Source organism: Anneissia japonica, unplaced genomic scaffold, assembly GCF_011630105.1.
Source record: "Anneissia japonica isolate Jap-2015-1 unplaced genomic scaffold, ASM1163010v1 scaffold4929_len162294_cov128, whole genome shotgun sequence".
Classification (NCBI taxonomy): domain Eukaryota; kingdom Metazoa; phylum Echinodermata; class Crinoidea; order Comatulida; family Comatulidae; genus Anneissia; species Anneissia japonica.
In genome coordinates, this window is record NW_022721921.1 from 92,529 (window position 1) to 117,605 (window position 25,077).

General features: G+C 33.5%; 2 protein-coding genes across 2 annotated transcripts; both read right to left on the reverse strand.

Annotated features, from left to right (window-relative positions):
* Positions 1 to 7,088: 7,088 nt before the first annotated feature.
* On the reverse strand, positions 7,089 to 19,109 carry LOC117111762 (adhesion G protein-coupled receptor L4-like). The gene is made up of 11 exons (XM_033254758.1): positions 19,053 to 19,109; positions 16,201 to 16,312; positions 15,547 to 15,626; positions 11,720 to 11,834; positions 10,934 to 11,025; positions 10,617 to 10,722; positions 10,092 to 10,309; positions 9,601 to 9,667; positions 9,355 to 9,455; positions 7,632 to 7,800; positions 7,089 to 7,537 (listed from the first exon to the last, which is right to left on the reverse strand). The coding sequence occupies exons 2-11, from the start codon at positions 16,261 to 16,263 to the stop codon at positions 7,454 to 7,456; spliced, it is 1,095 nt and encodes a 364-aa protein (XP_033110649.1). The 5' UTR covers positions 16,264 to 16,312; positions 19,053 to 19,109; the 3' UTR covers positions 7,089 to 7,453.
* A 978-nt stretch (positions 19,110 to 20,087) lies between these two features.
* Positions 20,088 to 20,872, reverse strand: LOC117111761. Its single transcript, XM_033254757.1, has one exon. It carries the CDS (start codon positions 20,650 to 20,652, stop codon positions 20,218 to 20,220), a length of 435 nt encoding a protein of 144 aa, XP_033110648.1. The 5' UTR covers positions 20,653 to 20,872; the 3' UTR covers positions 20,088 to 20,217.
* Positions 20,873 to 25,077: the final 4,205 nt, after the last annotated feature.

A 25,077-nucleotide genomic window follows, 5' to 3' on the forward strand; every position in this document is an offset into this window, starting at 1 on the left:
GTACTACATGCGAGCATACAGTGATTTCTACAGGTATGGACAAGCTGCGAGTCAGCGAGGCATGCGATTCATGCAAGCTCGTGACCATGTCCAACTGCCATTCATGAAAGGCAAGACCAAGACTGCAATATTGTACCAAAAGTGCGAGGCACCTTAAAACACGCTAAAAATCTGTAAAAGTGATAATGACAATATTTTGATATAAATTATAATGTTCATATTACCTTCTCATCGAGTACAGGTAATACTAAAATCAACCATTTCCTTCCATCAAAAAGTGACTTAATTCAATCCGGCCCGGTCATATCCTGGAAGAGTCACGACGAGACCTCGCCAACCGAAACAAACGGGAACAGGAGAGGGTGACCGACGAAGAGGGGATGAATTCTGAGTAGACGAATCGTAACCACTTGCATGTATAATCACGTTTGGTAATAATTGATGGTTTTTCTTAGACTTTATTATGATAGATTACTAATAAATAATAAATAAATAGAATATTAAAAAATTATAGGGTTATTCCATGACCTGACTTGTGAACTATGATGCACAGACTCCCCGAAAAAGTGCCACACATAGCTCCATCATCCTCTCCTATCATTTCACCACACCCTGAATCCATTGATTTGATTGGCTAAATGACGAAAAGAGCCGATGAAGGTCCGTTGCAATTTACGAAAGAAAAGTTAATATTATTGTTTATACAATATATAATTATAATAACTAAAAATATTTTTGTCTATTTATATAATATTGTATGACAACTCCTCTGCATACATAATATAATACTTTATTGCAAATATATATAAAATATTATTTTTAATTCAAGAGAAACATAATATTATTTATATTTGATTTTTTTTAATAATAAAGAAAAAAAAAGGAAAAGAAATGTAATAATAATTTTGTATTTTCTAATTATTATGAACATCTTAGTTACTGTTTACAATCAGTATACAAATCTGAATATACAGTATCAAGTTATTTTGCCTTTAAAATATGAGTAGTATCGTTGTTGCATAAGATAAGAGCAGGCATAATTTGAAGTCATGTTTTTGTGGTACTTTGTTATAATTTGATTGCTAATTATAACTTTGTTTTTATATTATTTGGCATTACAGTCAGACAATTAAGTAAAGTTTATGTTCAGATGGGTTTTTGAGGAGCCAGCGTTTACTGGTACATGTAGTCTACTATGCATAATTAATGTTAAAAAGTGTTTTTCCATGGCTTATATATCCCTAATAAGCAGTTAATTTAGTTCCAGGGTAAAACAGTGATAATTAATTTAATGTTGAAAATGATGTTACTTCCATTTTATCCGTCTATAGTTACTTTGAGAAAATTCGGCGTTTATTCCAAATTACCCTTTTTGTGGGGGAGGGGGAAGAGTGGGGAGGGGAGTGGGTGTTTATTCGAGTGGGCCTTTGTTCAAAGGCCTTTGTTGAGAGAGCAGCTTAGTTCAGTCGGCTAATCTGGTGGGAGCCACTTTGTGTGCGTTGAACCGTGGAGATCTCTAGGCCCCTGGTTCAATTCAAATTGCTGCCTCTCCTTGTGTTTCAGCTAGACGGCTGAAATACAAGTTACAATAGCGCACCGTCTTTCGGATAAGACGTTTAATCCGTTGGTCCAGTGTGCATCTATGGCCAAAGTGTACGTTAAAGAACGCAGTACACTCTTCGGAAAAGAGTAGGGGATTGTCTCCCGGTGTACTGTCCAATCATCACAAGAAGGACCCCACTGGAAATAAGTCTTCCTCTAGACTTTTGTGGGCTATCCTTGGTGTTTAACCGAATAAATCCAATCTAATGCAATCCAGGACGTTTTTGAACATGTGTAATAATTGTTTTTAAAACAGGGTGGATCACAAGATGCTAACCCATAAATTAATTATCATTAGTCTTTTATACATTTTAAATTATGACGTTTACTCTTTCAATTGTGTTTGTTCAGGCGTTTTAATTGTCTTTGCTAGTTATGTTTATTTTTTGAAAAATAAATAAGGTCCTCCATCCATGCATGAGGCAAATGCGCAGTGTGAGTTAAAATGAATATTACATAGCCTATAGTCATTCATTATAGGCCTACTTGAAGTCACTCCTGGATAGCTGGAAATTGTCTTCTTAATTTCATAATAATTATGTTAAAAATAGTTTATTATTGTATTTGTTTTATAAATTGTACAAGTGTGTACTGTATTGTGCCTCGCACTATTGGTACACGTCCCGCATTAATTACCGTCATGGCTCGCATGAATTGCATGCCTCGCTGAATGACTCACCTGCTTCAGAGAGTACCAATAACATAAGTAGTAACCGCAAAGTCCTTACGCGTGGGAGGTGTTCCCTGGTTTGAATTTATTCACATCTCCTCATTATTATTTTAAAGAAGAGATTTTCAGTTGGCGGGCTCGAACCTCTCGCAAATCAAGGCTCTCTGCTTGGCCCTATTCAATATCCAATATTGATTCTTTAACCCGTAAATCTGATTTAACTTTTCTTTTGCAGCCAGAAAAAAAATACTGTCGGGCTGCACTTTGGCCACCTGTGCTTTAAATGGTTTGTAAACCAATCTGTGGTGAGCTTCTTCCTCCTTTTTACCTGATCTGATTCATGACTTACTGATGACATGCAACTCTCATATTTTTGAATAATTAATTAAAAATTTAAATCAGGAAAATTAATTAATTTGAATATTAATTCAGGATATTGATCAGCAGGGTAAGAATGCTTGATCTTTAGTTTATTCATAGCTATGTCACTAGAGGTAATTTTTTGATTGGTTAAACACTTTTGGTATAAGCTTGCAAATATGGATATTTTTCATTCCTGATGATGTCATAATTATTGTCGAAATATTGAATCCTGACACGATGGCGTGCATTTCGATACTTGGAGTATGTATTATACTATCTAATTCAGAATATTTTATAGTTGAATGTGGGTATCAAAGGGCCCGGCAACCCACATTCACTTTCTCACGTTATTATTATTAAAATGCAGTATTCAATTGGAAATCCACTCATAACAACGACAACAACATTTAACTAAATATTGTACACATTTTTGAGCTATTAAAATTTAAAACGGTTGCCATTTTCCAGTATTTTAGCTTTTTAGCATACATATTTTTATAATAATAATTGATCTGTCAAAGGCTTTATTTATTTTAGAGTCTACTAATATGTAGACTATATATATAATTTTTTTTCTCCCCGACGAATTGAGATTTTTCTCCCCGACGGGGGGGGGGGGGCACCACCCCCCCCCCTCCCCCCCCCCCCCCCACCTTTACTACTAGGTTGGTTTTTGGCTAAGTCTTGGCCAAGAAAAAGATGTAATGGTTGTATCTTCACTACACACATTTCTAGAGAAGTTTCTTTGCCAAATACGGTACTTCGTAATTAATTGACACTAGACAAGAGGTCGTAAACTTTGTACCATCAAACAGTGCTTTACTTGACTTACATGTATAGTGTGAGACATAAGACATAACTAGTCAGTTATCAATGATATGGATGCACCAGCATCTAACAAAGCGATTACTTCTTCTGTATTATTAATCCAATTCACCTTATTACTAACCTCCCTTTGGCTGATATGGTCTTGGCTATTCCCTTAACTTTAGGGAGCGTGGAGAGTCTGCAACCGTCTCTGCTCTTACCGTTGGTGGTTTTAAGAGAGTAGCTTAGCTCAGTCGGCTAATCTGGTGGTAACCACTGTGTGTACGCAGAACCGCAAAGATCTCTAGGTCCCTGGTTCAATCCTCATTGCTGCCTCTCCTTGTGTTTCAGCTAGAGGGCTGCAATACAAGTTACATTAGCGCACCGTCTTTCGGATGAGATGTTTAAGCCGTTGGTCCCGTATGCATTTATGGCTCATGTGAAAGAACGCAGTACACTCTTCGAAAAAGAGTAAGGGATTGTCTTCTGGTTTACTGCCCAGTCACCACCAGAAAGACCCAACTGGAAATAAGTCTTCTTCTAGACTTTTGTGGGCTATCCTTGGTGTTTACACAATCCAATGGTTGTGGACAGTCTGCAACCTTATGTCTCAGTTGTTGATTTGGCATCTAACAATTTAACCAGGCTCCTAACATAAATATAGTTTTGCATATTCCCTCTGGCAATAATAACACCTGTAACAGTAGGCATAATTAGTCTAATAGTTATCATAAATTGATTTACACTACAATTATATATGATTTAGCATGCAATTGAATCAGCAGAAGGCGTCACCTCTTTAAGCACTCAAACACAGACAATATTGTTACTCTCGTCGTAATTATGAGGATATAGGCCTATGTAATGCAAAATGGTCATGATATGAATACATGCAAGCTACGCAAAAACAGTTAATGCATGTTTTCTTAAAGAGTGCGAATGACATCATAACTATCAAAATCGTTGTTATACAATTACACAAAACAAATACATTATTTTCCTTAAAATTCTAAACTTATAATAGGCCTAGATGAAGGCTGTCTTATCCTTGACCAACGTATGGCATCAAACAATTTAACTAGGTCCTTAGCATAAGTAACATATCCCGGCAATAATACCACCTGTAACAGTAGGCACAATTAGTCAAATTGTTATTAAAAATTTCCATAAAACAATTAATGCAATCCAAAAAAAGAAAAAAACTTTAAAAGGCAGTACCTAGATAAATGCCCACGTCCCTTTCCTAGACAGGCCCGTAGGCAGGGGGAGCAGAGGGTGCAGACGCACCCCTTTCCCTAAATTTCAAAAGGTCCACTTTTTAAAACTATTATTTCACAAAATCATTCTTAATTATCACAAAAATGCTATAGCAAGCATTTATATTTGCCAGCACATCCAGCCGTTGATTTTAAATATATGAAATTTGTTGGAAATTTATCGTCTCCGGTGAATGCAGATTGATCTATAATACAGTATGAACAATGTTATCTGTAAGCCTGCAGATGTACAGGACATAATAACGCTACGTCTTCAGGCCCCCCCCCCCCAAAAAAAACACCCAAATTAATGAAAATTTAAATAAAATATTCACGAATTATGTGTTTCAGAAATCCATCATATAAGACCCTCAAAATGTTACTTAGTCGGAGCCTCCTGGGGCTTTTCTCAAAAACCCCAATCAGGTCTCTGCCACTGGACCACTAAATTTTAAAAATCCACTTTTTAATTTTTTACCTGCTCTTCTAACCGTTGATTTTTAATAATGTGCTACGAAATCTGTTAGAAATTATCAGCTCTAGTGATTGCAAATTGATCCATGTCATCTGTAGACCTACAGATGCAAAGGACATAAAAAGTTACAACTTCACAGTGGCGGATAAGGGGGTGGGGGAGAGCTCCCTAAAATTATAAAATAAATGGAGAAAAAAGAAAAATCATAATTAAATTTTGTTTGACAGTGCCATTTCCGACCATCTAGAGGTGCCATAATCATAAACGTTCTTACCTCAGCCCCAACAATGGTGGGGCTGAAGTGGTATTGACCGTCCGTCTGTGAAAGTTCCTGCCGGCCCTGGACACCACCCTCTATTTCTCCTGCTTTATGCCCCTAAACAATACCCAAATGAATAAAAATTTATATAGAATATTACAAATTGTAGGTTTCAGAAATCCATTATAAGGTACCGTACTCAATATGCTAATTTGTCGGAGGATTCCCCCGAGGGGATCACTAGGTGGTCGCCTATGCTAAGGTCCGCTTTGGTCGCAAAAACGCACCTCCCCATCGAAAATCCTGCCTACGGGCCTGCTAGAGTCTTTCCCATAAATCTGAACATTTAACTAGATGAGCATTTCCTTCAACAATAATAACCTCTGAAACCTTAACATTAAACGTAGTGTAAGAACCTACATGTAATTCTTTATATAGAAAACATTCTTTGTAACCGTTTAAACCTTTCGGACTTAAAGCACATTTTTCTTTAACAAATTCACATTCTTTAGCAATTCACATAATCTTCAAGAAACAATGTGTGAAGATTAGAGAGCTGTGAACTTTGACGTGTATTGCTAGTGGGCCTAGATGACACCGTGTCTTCAGCCATAGCTCTATTTTCTAGTCAGTGATGCTATTTCACTTTCTAAATCTGACAATATACCCTATCTTTTTTCGTTTGAACTCTGTGAGTCTATATGATTTAAAATGCAACTAAATCAGAAGAAGGCGTCACGTCTTCAAGCACTCACACACAGACAGTATCGTTGCTTTTTCCTTAATTGTGAGGAGAAGTACAATCGTAAAGAATACTTACAAGCTACGCAAAAGTTAATGTATGTTTCCTTAAAAAGTGTGAATGATATCCTAACTATCAACATTGTTGTTATACAATTTCTTAAAATAATTACATCAATTTTTTCATTAAAATTCTAAACAGATAAGAGGCCTTTGAGTAGGTGAAGGCTGTATTATCCTTAAACAACGTATGGTATCAAACAAGGTAACTAGGTCCTTAACGTTATGATAGTTTTGCATATCTCCTTCGACAATAATAACAGTAGGCATAATCTGTCAGTCAAATAATTATAAATTTCCATAAAACAATAAATGCAATCAAAACAAACTTTAGGCAGTACAGTGCCAAGATAAATGCCCATGTCTCTCTCTCTCCTAAAATTCAATACTGAATTCTGAAAATTTAACAATTAGATGAGTGTTTTTCATAAAGAACCTATGACATCTGAACATTTAAATGCATGGGCCTAGCTTGCGCATTTCCTTCAACAATAATAACATCTGAAACCTTAAAGTCAGACTCCGGAGGAAAAAAAGATGTTGATATGTTGTAGAACTGATTGTTCTTCCTTCAACAATAATAACATCTGAAACCTTAAAGTCAGACTCCGGAGGAAAAAAAAATGTTGATATGTTGTAGAACTGATTTTTCTTTCTTCAACAATAATAACATCTGAAACCTTAAAGTCAAACTCCGGAGGAAAAAAAATGTTGATATGTTGTAGAATTGATTTTTCTAAGACAGAAAAAAGTTTTTTGACGAAAAACTGGGGAACGGTGAAGGAGATACAGATTGCTCTGTTTTGAATCAAATTTGTTTTTTCTCCGGAGCCTGACTTTAACATTAAATGTAGTGTGAAAGCCTACGGGTAATTCTCTATTTATACACACATTATTCGTAACCTTTCAACAATAAATTACATTTTTTTAAAAAGAATATCTCAGTAACGAGATTGTTTTTACGGAAATTTAAAAGATGTATTGTAAGATCAATATATAAAGAACATGCTACTTAATTATACACCAGTTCAATGTTCAAAGTATAACTATACGGTAGTATGTATTTCACTATAAAATACAATTACTTTGATATATTTATCACTCGACTTAACATAACACGGTTACTGCTGATATTGTATTGATTTTCCTGATGATGTGAATGTGGTTAAGCAACCATTGTATCAAATTTATCCATCATCATGTGATATTCAAAAGCCTGACTAATTGGAGTTGTTACAGAGCTCCATTGTGGTACTTTCTTGACTTATTTGATTGCTGAACTTCTTAAGCAGTGCCTCTCGCACCTGAAAATAGAAGTGATAGAGTAAACATTGATTACCGCTGTCTTAATATTACAATATTTTTCAGAAATTAAAAAAAATAGCAACACTTTATTACCTCTTTACTGAAAACGCACTGTGACAGCCAGATAAAGAATCCTTGCATGGAGTTAAAAATAACATATATGTATTTCAACACTTCCCAATCACAAAAGACGAGGATGACACCGAAAATCCACGGAATTCCAACGGTTGGTGTTAGGAGCAGTATACCACTAAACACAGTTCTTATACAAAAAAAATAAACACAGTTCTTATACAAAAAAAAAATAGTATATGTTTTTAACGAGCTCACAAAACATTCATATTTTAAAAAGCTTTTCATAGTGATTTTTATTTAACCTGTCATAAAATTAAATGTAAAATTTAAACACAAACATTTATTTTTAATTATGCTATTATAGCATCCTCCAAACTTTTCCCCTCCAACCATAGGTCGCTCGATGATTAAAGTTTCGAACCCCCAGTAGAAACAAATAGATCCGCCCCTGCATAATGCAACTGAAAATGATTCTCAAAACCATATAGAGGCGTGTTGATACTCAACTGCATCAATACAGTACTATTGATAAGTACCTCGACATACGTTTAATTATATGTCGTATATTTTGCAACACGAAATAAAAGGAACATATTTGTGAATGGAAATAAAAATTATATTACAATAATCAAAGATTGAATGTAAAATATAATCAAAGGTCAAGAAATGTAAGAATCAGAAACAAACGAGAGAAAAGTAACAGGAAAGGGAAACTAAGGAAAGGAAAAACATGAATAAAAGAAAAAGGAAATAGAAAGGTGAATAAATGAATAAGAAAGGGGAAGGAAAATTGATAGCAAAGGAAAGGTAAAGAAAAACAAGTAATTAGAATAAAAGGGAAAAAAGGTAACACAAGGAAGGAAACGAAGGGAAATGTAAATAAAACGAAATGAAAAAAAGAAAGAAAAAAAGGAAAATGAAGGACATGAAAGAGAAAAATAAGATCTAAAAATATATAAGGTATTAAAAAAAAAGCGGAGAACAAAAAATAAAAAAATGGAAAAGAAAATAGGAAAACGAAAAAGTAAAGGGATTAAAAAAGGAAACGAATCTGTAAAGAAAAAATGAATTTGAAAAGAAAATGAATAAAAAAAAAGGAGAAAAAAAAAGAAATTGAGGTAGGAAGGAAAATGAAAAGGAAGTAAAAATACAGGAAAGTAAAAGAAAAGGAAAAGTGTAATGAATAGAAATGAAAGGAAAGGTAAGAAATAAAAAGATACAGAAGGAGAAGAAAAGGAAATGATATAGAAAGAGAAATGAAGGAAAAAAAAGAAGAAATATAAAGAAAACAATTACAGGGGGAAGTAATCTAAAAGATTGACAGGGGGTAGCAATAAAAGAAAAGAAAAAGGAATCAAAGACAAGATAAGAGATAAAGTAAGGTAATAAGAACAAAAAAAGAAATGTTTAACAATTAATTCAGTAAATCAAAGAAAATAAAAATTACTGTATTTTAAAAATATTCATAACTTCAAATAAATCCAGTTAATAAATTGATATAGATGATATTCATTTTTTAAACTTATTGTTATTTGTTTTTTTTTTTTATTCTAGGCGAAATAATTTATCAAACTCCCTGCTGTAAAGCACATAGAGTTATTTTAAATTATGCGCTTTATAAGTTAACACTTACTGTTGTTTTATGGTCAAAGATGGATAGTTAAAATTAACGAAAGATTAAATTAGGTCTATTAGATGGATAATTAGAAAAAAAAATCTAATAAAAACACTTTTGTCTCACCTGATTCGTTTCAGGTTTTCCATTTCTTGTCCTGTTTGGTTTGGTAGTTGAGATTTCTTGAAAGCTATATAGCCAATAACCACCAACTGCACGAGGACAATCTATGAACATAATATTATGTAATATATGTGTAATCACATAATATAGGCAAATTTTATTTGTTGCAATAACTTTCAAATGTAAGGGAAAATATGTATTTTAATTAAATTTCGTCTTGTTGGTAGTATAAAAGAAAATACTAATTACCAGAATGGTGATGCACATAGGAGAAACGAACGCCCATATAGCACCCTGTCCACTCTCCAACCAGCACCTAGAATTTATAAACTAAAAATTGTAAATATGCTCCAAAAAGAACTTGGATAGGGATAATAAATTATATAGTATGGTGCAAATGATTTGGATGGAAATGATTTGTGTATTAATTATGCTTATCTTCATCGTCATCATCGACATTGTTGTTGTTATAGTTATAATTGTTTTACTATTGTTAATGTTATTCTCATTGTGTTAGGAAATGTTACTTCTTCTTGTATTAAAGATCCCAGATTATGTGATGAATATGAATCTCCAAAATATTTTACTATTAAGTTATAACCAACCTGTAAATTGTACACTAGCACGTATAAGATATTTAGGAAGGAATTCTATTATTAAAACACTCGGCGTTCCTAACAAAAATAAAAGTATGACATTTATGACATTAAAATTAATAATAATGTGAAATTCAGATTTACTTATCAGAGGCGTAGTTTTGTCTTGTTAAACAAACTGTCGTCCCGACGACAGTGGCGGGTCCAATCCAACCAATGTATCGACTGTACGAGAAGCGCCTCTCATGATCAGCAAACGGATGTTTGATCTTCATGTATATATCTGTTGACATTATCAACATCCACGAAAAAGCTGCCAACATACTGTAGTGCAAGCAACCAGCAAGAATACTGCATGCGATCTGTAAAGAAAGCACATCAGGGTTCTCTTAGAATTTGGTTGTTTTTTGTTTGTTTTTTTTCTTGTAATTTTTAAGAAGGTTGATATGGAAAATATTAAATATGCTGCGATTTAGTGATCTCAAAATGTTTATCAACTTCAAATTAGTCGAAGAGTAAATGTCCATTTAGGTAACACAAATGAAACGTACAGTAGACAGTTTTTGGTGAACGATGGTTGTGGAATTGGTGACGTTGTGGCATTGGTAATAGTTGTGGTAGTAGTAGTGTTAACCATATTGTCTTACAAGTAATATAAATTAAACGTACTACGTTTTTTACATCGACTTCAAGCAACAAAAAGAACATATTGGCAAATAGTAGAGCGATGACCAAATGGCGCAAAATCCTGTACCGGTCCGAGTTCCTTAAATCCCTAAAAAGAATTAATACACCGGTGTTTGTAGTGTAATGCAAGCCTCTTTTAGACATTTCTATCATAGGAAATTCAAGAAAAAAAAACTGCCCTATTGGGATTATAAAACTGCCTTTACAAAAGCAACCTTTTGTTTTAATCAACATGGTTATCATTTGTATCGTTATTATTTACTTTATAATTATATTTTATTATTAGTTTGTCAACTTACTTGAAGCAACAGATAACAAGAGTGATGATGAGAAACACATTAGAAATGGAAACCCCAACGGTCGTAAGCACAGACAAAGTCCTGTTATTTATCTGTGAAATATAAAAACTAATGTAAATGTAAAGGTAGGAGAATAACCCATAACTTGCAGCGTCATTGTGCTGAATTGCGTATGGGTGTGGTCCGTGACTACCTAGCAGCCGTAAAGAGGCGCTTCTTGGTAGATACATGTTCACATCATTCAACAACGACCGGGGCTGAAATGAACCATAACATTGGGGTAACCCCCTACTCTTCCAAAAGATGCAATGGGTTCTTTCAAAGTGCACACGAGCCAGATGTATACACTGGACCTCCATTATCCTTATCCGAGAAGACTTGGTTCTACCAACTGAACCATGGGGGAGGAGTGGCTGGAACTAGCGCCGGTGTTAAGGCTGTAGCTAGCGGTGCCCCTGTCTTACCGCTCGATGTATAGAATCAGCTTACTGAGCCTAAAGCCGGGGACTCACTGTGCCCAGCGGCCGTAGGCCGATGCGATTCTATAAGGAATGCAATGCCACGACGCGCGCAACGGATCGCTATTAATGACGATCCGTTCAAAGTACCACCGATAATCAGTAGGCAGCGTCGTGTCGTCTATCCCTGACAGGAAACAGAGTTCGAGGTAATGAGTGCCCGTCCTAGACAAAGAGCACAATGTAGAACCTCACAACCTTACCTCATGCATATGTACTTGTACATTTTTTAAGGTTTCATTAAAACAAGATTTCCATTCATTCTCACCTGCTCGGGTTTCATCAGAATTACATATGACGTCATATGAGTGCATATACACGTCACTCCGCTAATCATATAGTCGTTGGCATAGTTTGTAACGCAACCATCCGTTTTCCACAAGCTTGAAAATAAGTGGTGGTGCAAAATATCGATTCAATAAAAACATAAAAATGTGTAATTATATTTATATATTCTATACTTTTTAGACTGCATTTGCTGTCACGTCATTAACAAAGCCAACAGGTGTATAATTATTGTTGTTCAGGCGAGATAAGACAGAAGAGAACACTTTCCAATTAATGATCATAAATATTTCATACAAATTATCACCGTCATAAAATGATATATAACACTTATTTACATATTCTTTTTATAATTATAATTTCTGATTCAATTTATTATCATTCAATTGTATTGTTTGCAAAAAAAATCAACTTACGCTGATTCATAAAAATCGTATTTTTAATGACATGGTGGATGAGATTTACGGCCGGGTTTTGGTGACCTCTAGATAGGCCTAAATGTACTTAAAATTCCTGCAGAAGCCAGTTTATTTTAAGTTTTAAAAAATTTAAGATATATTATTCAAAGTTCAGCATTAGCATGGCTACAAAACCTGACGCAAAAACCAAAAGGACGACCGAAAGGATCCAAAAATCGATCCGAGCCAGCTACACAGTCAGTCCTAGGCAACACTGGCTCCACAATAACATGTTATCTACAGGCAGAGGATGACTCAGATACCGACTGAGTGGCCGCGACCAAGATGTCCTTTAAAGAAGTGAACGTGAGTATAAATAAGTTAGTATGCAATACGCAACCTAAGGAAATTTCTACGCTTCAAAGGAATATCAACGATTCAATAGAAGATTTAAGCCTCACTGTGTCTGAGCCCACTGTCGAGAATGACACCTTAAAAGCCAAGTGTGATACTCTGGAAGCTAAAGTTATATCACTTGAGGAGGTGAACATCAGACACGCGTCCCTCATACACAAACAAGAGATTCTCGAGGAGAAACAATATCAGAATCGTAACTACCACTGGTACAACATGTCCATTGAACCTAGAAAATCTAATAAAGCAATGTTTTATTGTGACATTGAACTACTGTACCTGCTACCTTCCAGCGAGTGGGGTAACGCCGGGGGCCCTGTGGCTTCCAGAGACGATGGGGCAATTTTTGGCTCTAAATTATAAATGCGATGTATAATCAGGGCCGACGGAACCGCACCAGTTGGCCGGACCACTTTTTCTGAATTATAATATAACATTTTCAAATAAATATATACGGATACCTATAAAAATAACTGTATAAATTATTTATTAATATTCACATCACATTAATAATATTAATTGCAAATTAATAATTAAAAATTAAGAAAAACATTAAAGAAATTTCAAGGAAAAGGGGAAGCGGGAGGGGTTGTTACATATAAAGTTGGATTCTCTGTAATATAGAGAATCCTAACTTCTATAGAGATATGTCACGCTGCATTGTGGACTTTGACTGTAGTACAATTATATGGGTGGTGATTTCAATTTTGTGTTCAACTTGGAACTTGATAAACAAGGAGGCGACCCTAGAACAAACATTACATTCATTGAAGAATGTCTTTCTCCGATGTCATTATATAATTTAGTTGATATTTGGAGAGAAAGAAATCCTTTAGTTAAAAGCGCTACGTGGCATTCATGCTCTGCGGATATCCACAATCGGTTAGAATTTTTTTTTACTAGTGTCTCGCACTTCTGCAGATAATATTCTTAACAATAACGTCCAACATCCTCTTCAATCTGATCACTCTATTGTGACATTTAGTATTCGTACGCACGAAGAACCCAGGGGCCGTGGATACTGGAAGTATAACAACTCCCTGTTAACGATGAAGAATATAAACTAATTCATAACCTTAACATCAGCAAAAATGCAAGGATTGGATCCTTTATCCAAGTGGGAAGGAATTAAAGTTAGTATCCAGTGAAACGATAACATTTTATGTTAATAGGGCAAAAATTACACGTAAGAACGAAATGGATTTACTGCCCGACATTTCCATTTTATAGCAGCTTTCATATAATAACAACTCTGCAGAGTTCAGCCGGAGACTCAGGGAGGCGCGTAGCAGGTTTAATACCCTTTATCATAACAAATTTTCAGGGTAGCAGTTCGCTCTAGAGCTAGATGGGTCAAGGAGGGGAAAAGAGTTCCAAGTACTTCTTAAATCTTGAAAAAAGAAACCGAATTAAATAATATTTTTTAGATTAAAAACAGTTTTTTACAAATCCCTTTATTCTCGCTCCATTAACTGCAATCTACTTAATTTTATTTCGACTCTCCCCGATTGCGACAGTGATGGGATTGATTTTAGTATTTGATGAATACCAACAGACTTTGTTTTCTATGCTGAATGGGGAATTCTCTGGTTCTGATGCCATTTCAACGAACTTCTGTAAGTATTTATGGCCTACATTAGGTCAGTTTGTTGTAGATTCATTTAGCTATTCACACCAGCGCCACTATCTAGCCCCTGAACAATGCAGAGGATTATTTCTTTAATTCTTAAGCCTGAAAAGAACCCCGACCGCCTTAATAACTATACACCGATTAGCTTGTTGACCGGACTATAAAATTTGCGTTAATTTAATAGCAAATCGGTCATATATCATAGGGGACTATCAAACTTCATTAAGAGGTGTTTTATAGGAGAAAATAATACTATCGAGTACACAGAAAAACAAAATATCCCTAGCCTCCTTTTCTTCGTAGATCTTGAAAAGGCGTTCGACCGTGTTTACTGAGAGTTTATTCACTTCACTTTAAAATATTTTAACTTTGGGAACAGCTTTTGTACCGGGTTAATACCTCTATGGTGTACAGCTTGCATTATTAAATAACGGTCACTCAACAGGGTTTTCCATATTGAAAGAGGAGTTAGGCAGGGTTGTTCTCTCAGTCCCGAGGTCCCAGACGGGAGGGGGGGGGCCGAGGTCCTGGACGGGGGCCGACGGCCCCGACGAAGGGTCAGATTTCTCCGACGAAAGCAAAGCGGGCGTGGTCGAGCTTCGATTAAAAAACAATATTTTCAATTTAGATTTATTCACCATATATTGGGTACCACCCGACTACTTTATTTAATAGGTAAAACAGACAGTCAACTTTGTACTTTCTGTCATAGAGAAATAGACTATAGAGCATCTTTTTTTTTGGTTCTGCAATGTAACCTCTAGTTTTATTTTTTTTTTTTAATGTTTAAAAAACACTTTTACCTGTCAAAGGAGTACATATGTTTTCTTTAGTGTATTGTGAAGTATTATATTTTTTTTGGACGCACCTTTATCATGTGAAGTGTACCACTGTTTCAAACGTGTAGTTACCCAATAAATTATTATTAGTAGTAGTAGTAGTAGTACGTTTAATCATGCGAATTTTATCATATAACTTTGTAAGCAATATATTTTTAACTGCTAAGTAAACAATACTAAACCAGATTATAATGTTTTTTTTTACCAAATAAAATTTACTTTGCAAGTTTAAAAACACATTTCCTCACAAAATAATGCCTCAAATAATGTTAAAATAACTACAATTCCCTGAGTAAGTATGTTTATACAATAATACACCACTATGTGTGGAGTGACATACGGGTCCCCTCTGTTGTGAGCTTCTGTATTTACTTTGGTAACATGTATGTATGTATGTATGTTTATTATACTGAATAAATGAGATGAGTTAGGAAAAAAAGATGAGATTTACATTCCTATAATTTTATCACACAAATTATTGTTTATTTAGTTTATTATTAATTTAAAAATATAATAATGTTGAACTTACGCAGATAAGTCATTTATATCGTGTTTGTAGTGACATGCTGGGATGAGCTTTGCGTTCGAAGTATTTTCTGTAGTTACATCCTTAAATATTTTGGTAAAAAGAGTCATACAAAATTCAATATGAAAGTATGCTAATTCAACTTGAATATAGTTCATGTCTATACAAATATATACATTGGGCATGGGTATTTTTTTGCATTATTCTCTAGCTGTACTGTTTGAATGAACATATTCAAGATAGCTCCATTAGGACCAATATTAGTATTTTTTCTGCTATTAAATGTAGGAAATAATAACAACAATACTATTAATAATAATAATAATAATAATAATAGTAATAATAATAAAAATAATATATTTTTTTCACTATTTTCTAGCTGTACTTGTTTGAATGAACATATTCTCCATTAGGCCTAAAATTAATATATTTTTTTCTCTTATTAAATGTAGGAAATAATAACAACATTATTATTATTATTATTATTATTATTAATATTATTATTATTATTATTATTATTATTATAATGTTGTTGTCATCATCGTTGTCATCATCATCATCATTATTATTATTATTAATAATAATAATTTTAAAAATAACACAACTTTTTTTTTATAGTAAATATTATTTTGAAATTTAGTTCCAAGCATGTTTTACCTTAATAACTGGGAAGTAGATATTACAGTTGATACTTATTTTGCTATGATTCCTGTCGTACATGTCAATGGTCACAATGTCAGATGCAATAATTGGCAAGTAATTCCCACTGCTACAAAATTGAAACTATATTTAGGAACGACTATTCATAAATCAAATCAAATCAAATTTAAATGTTTTACAAAACTACTGCTGTTACGCTGTATGAAGTCCACTTAACTAACATGCCTGGTGGACAATAGCATAACAATCTCTATTTATCATAAAAAAAATCTATATGGTGGGATCTGAGCTAGCTTTTACTATTCATACAAAGTAAGCATAAAATGTAATATGTTTCTAATAAAAAAAAAAACATTTTAATGACTTTATCATACAATTTAATATAATTAAACTTGTAAAACACAATACAATGAGATGGCTTGTCTGAAAGTGTTGTTCTTTGGCACCAGACCATCCTATCACCATTCCAGTCTCACATATTAATGAAATATAAATTTAGGATTCATAAAATCGTCACCGTTTTCATGAAGAGACACAAACTTCAAAAATTATATTTTTTCATATTTTTGACATTTTAATTATGTACATCAAACTTCACCTGGTCATCTAATTTTTAAGAGTTTAACTACACTAATTAGCTAATTAAGCTAATTAGCCGTTGCGCACAAACCGAGAAAAATGGATTTTTCGTTTTCATGAACAGACACAAACTGTCATTGGGTTATTAAAAGACGCGCGTTCGGCGTTGCAATCGTTGTGATCGCTAGGTAAGGCCTAGCTTGGCTAGGGCTAGATGTAAAAAATTAGATTTCCCTAGGCATACCGGTACCCTTCTTGCAGTATAACTTGGGATAGGTCTATACACGTGCATCACATGTGGAATTATTCGTAAAAACATAATGATTAAAGCAGGATAAGCCGAGATTGTACGCCTGTTTTCGCCCTTGACTACAATGGTTAACATATAGCTAAAATCATAGAACTATTAAACAACTAGAGTGCTGACAAGATGGCGAAGCAATGCAAAGTTGTGTATGTGTACCATCCAAGATGGTTGACGTATGAAAAGCGCCATCTTTAGGCCTGGTATACATATATTACCATAAATAAGCCTTCTGGCAGACTTTTATTTCATTAATGATAATTGGTATTGATAATAACAAATTATTAAACTATCGTAGCTAAAAAGAGGCCAAGTAGAGCATCTTATTCAAAAATTTAAACAAAATTAAAATCGTGTACAATACACTCATACACCGCAACGCTCGAGTTTAAAACATACGGGTAACTAGCTGTACTAAACTTTCTGTGTAAATTGAGGGCGCCATAATGCTTAGGCCAAATTTGATTGGCTGAATGTATGGCAGCCATCTTGGATGGTACATACACACAGCTCTGCGTATTTCGAACATCGAATACATTGCAGTTAGCGCTCTAGTATTCTTATTATATCTCTATGGCTAAAATGCAGTTTGTGCCTTAACAAAGGGTGCGCGTACAGCCAGTACCGTTTTCACGAAGAGACACAAACTTCACTCTACGTGTAAACAACATAATGCTGTGTTTATTCTGATCGTTTTCACGAACAGAGAAAACTTTTCACGCTAATTAAAATTTTGATTGTTTAATGCTTTATCTTTAAACATATGTAAAAAATATCCAAAATTCCGTTATCTTGATAGTGACATTTACGAATTTGTGAAGTAGTCCACTTCAAACGCGTTTTTCTCAAAACGTTGTTTTCGTCGAAATTGAAGTTTGTGTCTCTTCGTGAAAACGGTGACGAAATTATTATTACGCTTAATATTATTATTGGTCAGTAAGTACAATATATTGCATTATAGGTGTCAATGTATATAAAATCAAGTTTGTTTAATAAAAATATCCTGTGATAACACAATGTTTAAACATTACATTCCAATGGTTATTGGTTCAAAGAATGTGGCACCCCGCTTTTATTTTCTCACGATTTCTGTACTCTCTGTAAGACCAATAACAAGACTTTAGCTTTAAGTTATGTTTATTAAATGGGTCTCGGGCAGACTTTCTGAACCCTTAGTGATAAAAAGCAGGACACATCAGAAACCATGACATTCAAATGTTGGAAACATCTAGTTAGATAGAAGGAGGACAAGAGGGACAACACTCAATATCATCTTTAATACGCTAATGCCTAACTCTAAATCACTACAAACTAAGACTACAGAAAGTATACATTGTTCGATCACAAAAAGACCAAAGTTAGCTCAGATTCCACCATATACATTTTTTATGATATTGTACACCGGGCATGTTAGTGGACCTCATACAGCGTAACATCAGTAGTTTTGTAATACATTTAAATTTGCAAACAAATTTTAGATGCCGCTGGGTGCAATTTTATCATGCAACATTACTGCGTGAACAAAACATCACAGTTGCAGACAAAACACATGATTGTGGACGATCTTTTTATTTTCATACATATACTTATATACATATTTCCAATTATTTTTTGTTTATCTAAGTTTCTGAATTATTTTGGAAAAGTAAAAGTTAAATTAGTACCTTTTAACCAGGTTAACGTTGAAGTGGGAAGGTAATAATTTTACTTTCACGTATATTTAGTAAACTCACATTAACAACAATTAATTTTGAAATTTTAAGAGAATCTGGATGAATTTATTTTCTAAATATGACACATGTCTTGCGCTCAATACGTCTGATACACAAAAATATTATTTTATCACGGCAGACAGTCGTGAATATTATATCATTATTATCACCTAAATTGAATATCAGCCGGCCTTCTATAGTAAACTGGAATGGTTACCTTTTATCAGTATATATATGAGATAGAAAATTCTTACACAGTTTCCAGTGTATCACCATAGTGAACAATTAGACTTGCATCCAGTTCGAATGGTCCGTCTAAATAGAGACATAACGGTTTTGCTTGATAAGTACTAATTAAAATAAAACAACTACGACAGCAGAACATCAGCTGCACCTACATCTGCACCTGAAGCAGCACCAACAACAGTGGCACAGTGGCAACAACAGCATTGGCACCACCACATTCACCACCAGCATCACCCCCAGCTAAACCAACACCAACAGGACCACAATGCACCAGCAGTATTAGCAACAGCAACAACATCAACAACATAAGTATGCATGTGGCGATCAATGTGTAGACAGCTACTTCAGTTAATTTATTCAAAATATGAAGCGCGGTAAAAGTGATCCTAAAATCATTTAAGATGAAATTGGAGGAAATAGTAGAGTAAGTATTGGTTGCCTCATATTTACGATGAATTACTTCACTACCGGCTGGGGAACATCCCACTGGGGTTTTTTTTTTCCAGAAGTGTACAACTAAACTAATTAGATACACCAGTCCAATTACAATTTTGTGCATATTACAAGGTTTACTTTTCCACTTACAATAAAGAAAAATAATTAAAGTGTTATTGTTATTGTCATCCTTATGCTTATTATTGCCATTGTCGTCATCAACATCATCATCATCATCATCATCTTCATTATTATTACTACTGATAATGTTTTTTATATTTCATTTTTTATATTTCAGGATACAATTTCAGATAAGAAATGGTCCTGTCTTAGAAAATTATGTAATGAAATATAATAATATTAACCAGAGCCTTGCAGGCGTCAACGTTCCTATGCATGATACATGACTTTAAGTAGTATATATACGTATACTGTCTCTTATACACATCTATCACGAAGTCGAACAAACTCATTTGATGACCAAATGAGTGACTTGTTTTGAAGCATTTTTTTCATTGATGTGATTGTATAGTCTCGAACCATTTTCACATCAGATTCAAGGGGAAGTTGGTCGGGTTTCCTGAGATTGACTTGCTTCAATTTGTTTAGGGCATAGATGGCATCACCAAACACAAAATCTTTGTTGTGGTTAAGTACACGCACGAATTTCTCAATTTCATTTGCTTTCTCATCTTCTTGTTTAACTAGGTAATATCCTTGCACTACTTTAGCCATTTTTTAAATCAAATACAGCAAAGAAATCTTTAACCCTGCTTTGATTTGGCTGTTTGGTCTACCCTTCATGTCTTCCTTATCTGTACAAGAGGTCACTTTATCAACTGCTTCATGAAGATAGTTGAAGTTTTTTCTCACTAACATTTCTCCTGCATCTGCCGTCAGTTCATACTCATCTTTCAAATTTTTAAACTCAAGGTATAGAGTAGCAACCTTCCTCATATCTGACATCACTGATTTCTGTACCTCAACATGTTTATCTTGTTTTCTTTTCATTTTTGTGTAGAGCGTTTTCCCAAACAGGCAAATAATTGGATCTTCTCTGCAGCAAGATCCAATCTCACCATCACGAAATCGTTTCAAAATTTGGAATTTAAATTCATCAGAGACAAAACTGGGTAGGGGTCTAAAGAGGGAGGTTGGTAACAGTGATGCCATTTCAATTCAATCTTTGTTGCATGCTTTTTTGTGGTGCCAAAAAAAAAGTCTGCTATAGTACCCTTTACAGCAACTGCAAACTACAAGGGGCGTCTCTTCGTTTAGCTTTCTCTGGGTCATCAACTCCGAGGTCTTACCACTCTTTATGAAGTGTTCATTGTGCTTGTAAATTCCTTGTAACCTTAGCTTTGTTAAGACCTTTTATTTTTCTTTTTCAGGAAGTTTTAAAGACTTATATATATACATATATAAGTATATATATATATGTTATAATGTATATATATATGTATATGTATGTATATATAATATATATATATATATAATAAAAAGTTTTGTTTTAAATAGTTTAATAATATCTATCGTCAAAAACGTGTAATTTAACATTAACTCAATAATATAGACTTTAATAATAATACTTACTGTAGAACTTTAATTGCATTTGGTGCGTTATTTACGTTTACCTAGCGTTTATTATTATTAACTACTTTACTTTTAATTAACGATTTTGTTAAAGTTTCTTTATATCTAATTTATTATCATTTATGTGCTTAACCTAATTCCTTGGTAAGATGGTTCTCGAATTCGACTGAGTTTAAGTGTGACCTTGAAACAGTTATTAATTTCTAACTTGTCTTTGATATTTTAATAAACTTATTGATTTGCTTTATAAATTCGGTCTTCTTCTCTGTCAGTCCAGTGATTGAACCAATTTAGATAATTCCTCGTCTTGTACGAGTTGTGCTGGTCACATCAGCGCCACCATGGTTGGGGCTGAGGTACAACATTTTTATGCTTATGGGACTTCTAGAATGCCGGGAATAACACTGTCAGACTCAAAATTGGAATGTAATATTCTGTTATCCCCATTTACTTTTGTTTTTTTTTTCAAATTTAGGCCTCCATCCCGATTTTTGAAATTTATTCAATATCCAAGTAAAAGCAATAAAAGATAAAACATGGAAGCAAGATGTATATTACCTGCTAATCTCTTATACTAAACATCTTTACATCTTTTTTATAAATAAATAAAAAACTAATTAAAAATTTTTATCAGATCATCAAAAAAAATATTTTAATTAAAATATAATTCCAGTTATCCAGTTAACAATTTACAGTGAACAAAGTCATGGGTATTTCATTGTTGTCAAGGCATAATCACACTGTTGTAAAACAAGAAAAATATTGGAATCATAAACAAGTTGTTCTAGTAATCTAGCGGACCCTAATTTTGTTGCGAACTCCCAAAACTTTCGCGACCCCCCCCCCCCCCCCCCCCCCCCCCCCCCCCTGACTTGGCAGACCCCAATTGTTTTTTTCGCGAACCCCTAATGTTGGAACCACTGTTGTAGAGTATCCATGTAGATCAAATGCCATTTTCAGTTCATCAGATAAGCGTCTGGGTGCGATCATTGATTCAAGGACATAATCATAAATATAATTATCATCATTATCATTATCATTATCATTATCATTATCACTGTCATTATCCTTATCATTATCATTATCATTATTATTATTATTATTATTATTATTATTATTAATATTTAACTGATTGTTGTTTATATAATATAATTATTATCATCATCATCATCATCATCATTATCATTATCATTGTCATTATCATTAATCATTATCATTATTATTATTATCTAATTGTTCATTGTTTCATGCTCGATATTGGGATTTAGATGTTTTATTTTTTGATGGTAATATTAACAGACACAAACCCCAAAATCACAATTTAATAAAAGTAAAGATAAGTAATAAAAATTGCTGTAAGCGTGAACTATTAATAGTAATGTTATGATTTCGGTTTCAGTTAAAATTATGCATACCTTCTTTCAGTGGATTAACAACTGATGTCGATAATGTGATGCTATTCGGGTCAGATGTCACATGAACCTCGGGTACTTCCGGTGTTTCTAACACACATTTTATATCACCTACATATGCCGATTCCAATACTGTATAAAATTCAAAGAAATATTAAATGCTAATATGGGATATACTTTATTAGTCATTAGTCGGTAGGGCCTAAAACGAAATGACGTCACATAAATTTATTTGCGCATATAAGAACGTTGAATTCTCATTGTCGTCTGGATTATAGCACGCAGTTTGGACAGCATTTACGTTGTGCAGAAAACGCAGAATATGGTCAAGGATGAGTGAATCCGTTCTAATATTACGTCGTCGTTCAAATAAAGAGCTCCATATTTCGTCTTCCTTACCTTCAGACGTTGCTGACTTGTAATTACAAACTGTACTAGATGTAGTAGGACCAGCAGCTACAAAATATAAACAATTTCTTTTGTTATATTATTTAAAAAGAAAAATCTTTATTTACAAATGTCAAAATATCCAATGTGTTGGGTTGGATTGGATTTATTCAGTGTAAACAGCAAGGGTAATCCACGAAAGTCTGCAGAAGACTTATTTCCTGTCGGTCCCTCTGGTGGTGATTGGGCAGTACAACGGGATACGTTGTACAGAAGAGTGTACTATGTTAAGTAATGTGCACATGGGGCCATAATGTACACGGGACCCAGGGGTGGCGCCAGGATTTGCCTGACGGGGGGAAGATTTTTCCGACGAAACCAAAGTGGGCGTGGTCGAGCTTCGATTAAAAGGTAACGAAAGTGGTCCTGGGGGCGAAGCCCCCAAACATTTTGACAATTTAGGGGTTTCAAAGGCTTATTTAATCGATTTAAGAGTCCAATAATATGTATAAAATACATATAATTTTTTTTTCTCCCCAACGAATTGTGCTTTCCCCCCCCCCCGACCGGGAGGGGGGAGAAGGGGGAGGGGCTGATAACAATTATATCATAATAGCTTTACAATTTTCATTGAGTAGACACATGTGCTGACAAGTGAATATCATCATTAGTACTAACAATATATATTAACAAACCAAAAAATACACAAGGTTTGTAATTAACATTGAGTCGTCATTTGTGTTGACAAGTGATTATCATTAGCAGTAATAGCTGTAATAATATTAATAATAAATAATAATAATACTGTAATAGAAATAATAATAATAATAATAATAATAATGACAATAATAATAATAATAATAAATAAATAAAAATAACTATAAGAATTAACAACAACATAGTACACAATTCTTTACTCAAATGTTTCAACATGAAAAACTGCATATCGTAATAGTCTTATATATTACCTAGAGTCGTCACCTGTGTTGTCAAGTGAATACAATCAGTAGTACTAGCTGTAATAATAATAAAAATTAATATTGTTTAATAATATTTCGATCGTGGAAGGCGCTATATAAATATAAAACCATAAAACATGTTAATACTGAAAAAAGCAATAATGATAATAATAATAATAACTATAAACCTTTAAAACAATAAAGTACATATTTTTGCTCAAAATGCTAGGTTTTAACATCAACCATAAATATCATCAGTAGTATTAGCAATAATAATAATAATAATAATAATAATAATAATAATAATAATAATAATAATAATAATAATAATAATAATAATAATAATAATAATAATAATAATAATGTTAACCGTTGACTCTGGGAACATAAAATTTTTATTAAACAAATATTTCGCGCCTGCGTTCCTCTCAGTTTTAGACGATTATCTGAAGAGTGTCACACCAAGTGTGTGGTACGAAACTAAGTAGTAATAAAATGTCTAATCAAAGCTATATATATTTTATATATATATACATATACATATATACACATATATATACATATACACCCATACATATATATATACACACATACACGTACACATATACACGTATACACGTACACACATACATATACACACGTACACACACCCACACCAATACCACATACATACATACATACATATACACATATTATGTATATAATTATGTATATATATATATTATTTATGTGTGTATATATATGTATATAAGGTGTATATGTATATTTATATGTATATGTATATGTATATTTTTATATATTTATATATATTATATAAATACGAAAATATGTTTTCTTGTTTCAAGGGATATGCTTTACTTTTATGTAAGCACAAAATTCATTCATCGCAATATACTTTAGACTATAAACATCATATTAATGTTTATTTTGTATTACATTGCTTTATACCTGTGTTAAAAAATCAGGGGCCCTAAATTTTACAAAAACATAATGGGGATAATGAAAATTACATTCAAATTTTGATTCTGACATTGCCATTTCCGTGCATCTAAAAGTGCATCTTTAGAGATAGAAAATGTGTACCTCAGCCCCATAACCATGCCATGCCATGGTGGGGCTGGGGTAATATTAACAATTTATATGTAAAATTTAAAACTGACTTTCTGGACCCCTCTATTTCCAATTCCATGATCCGCCACTGTTTAGTTTTATGCTTTTGTGCCTAATGCACTATATACATACTGTCT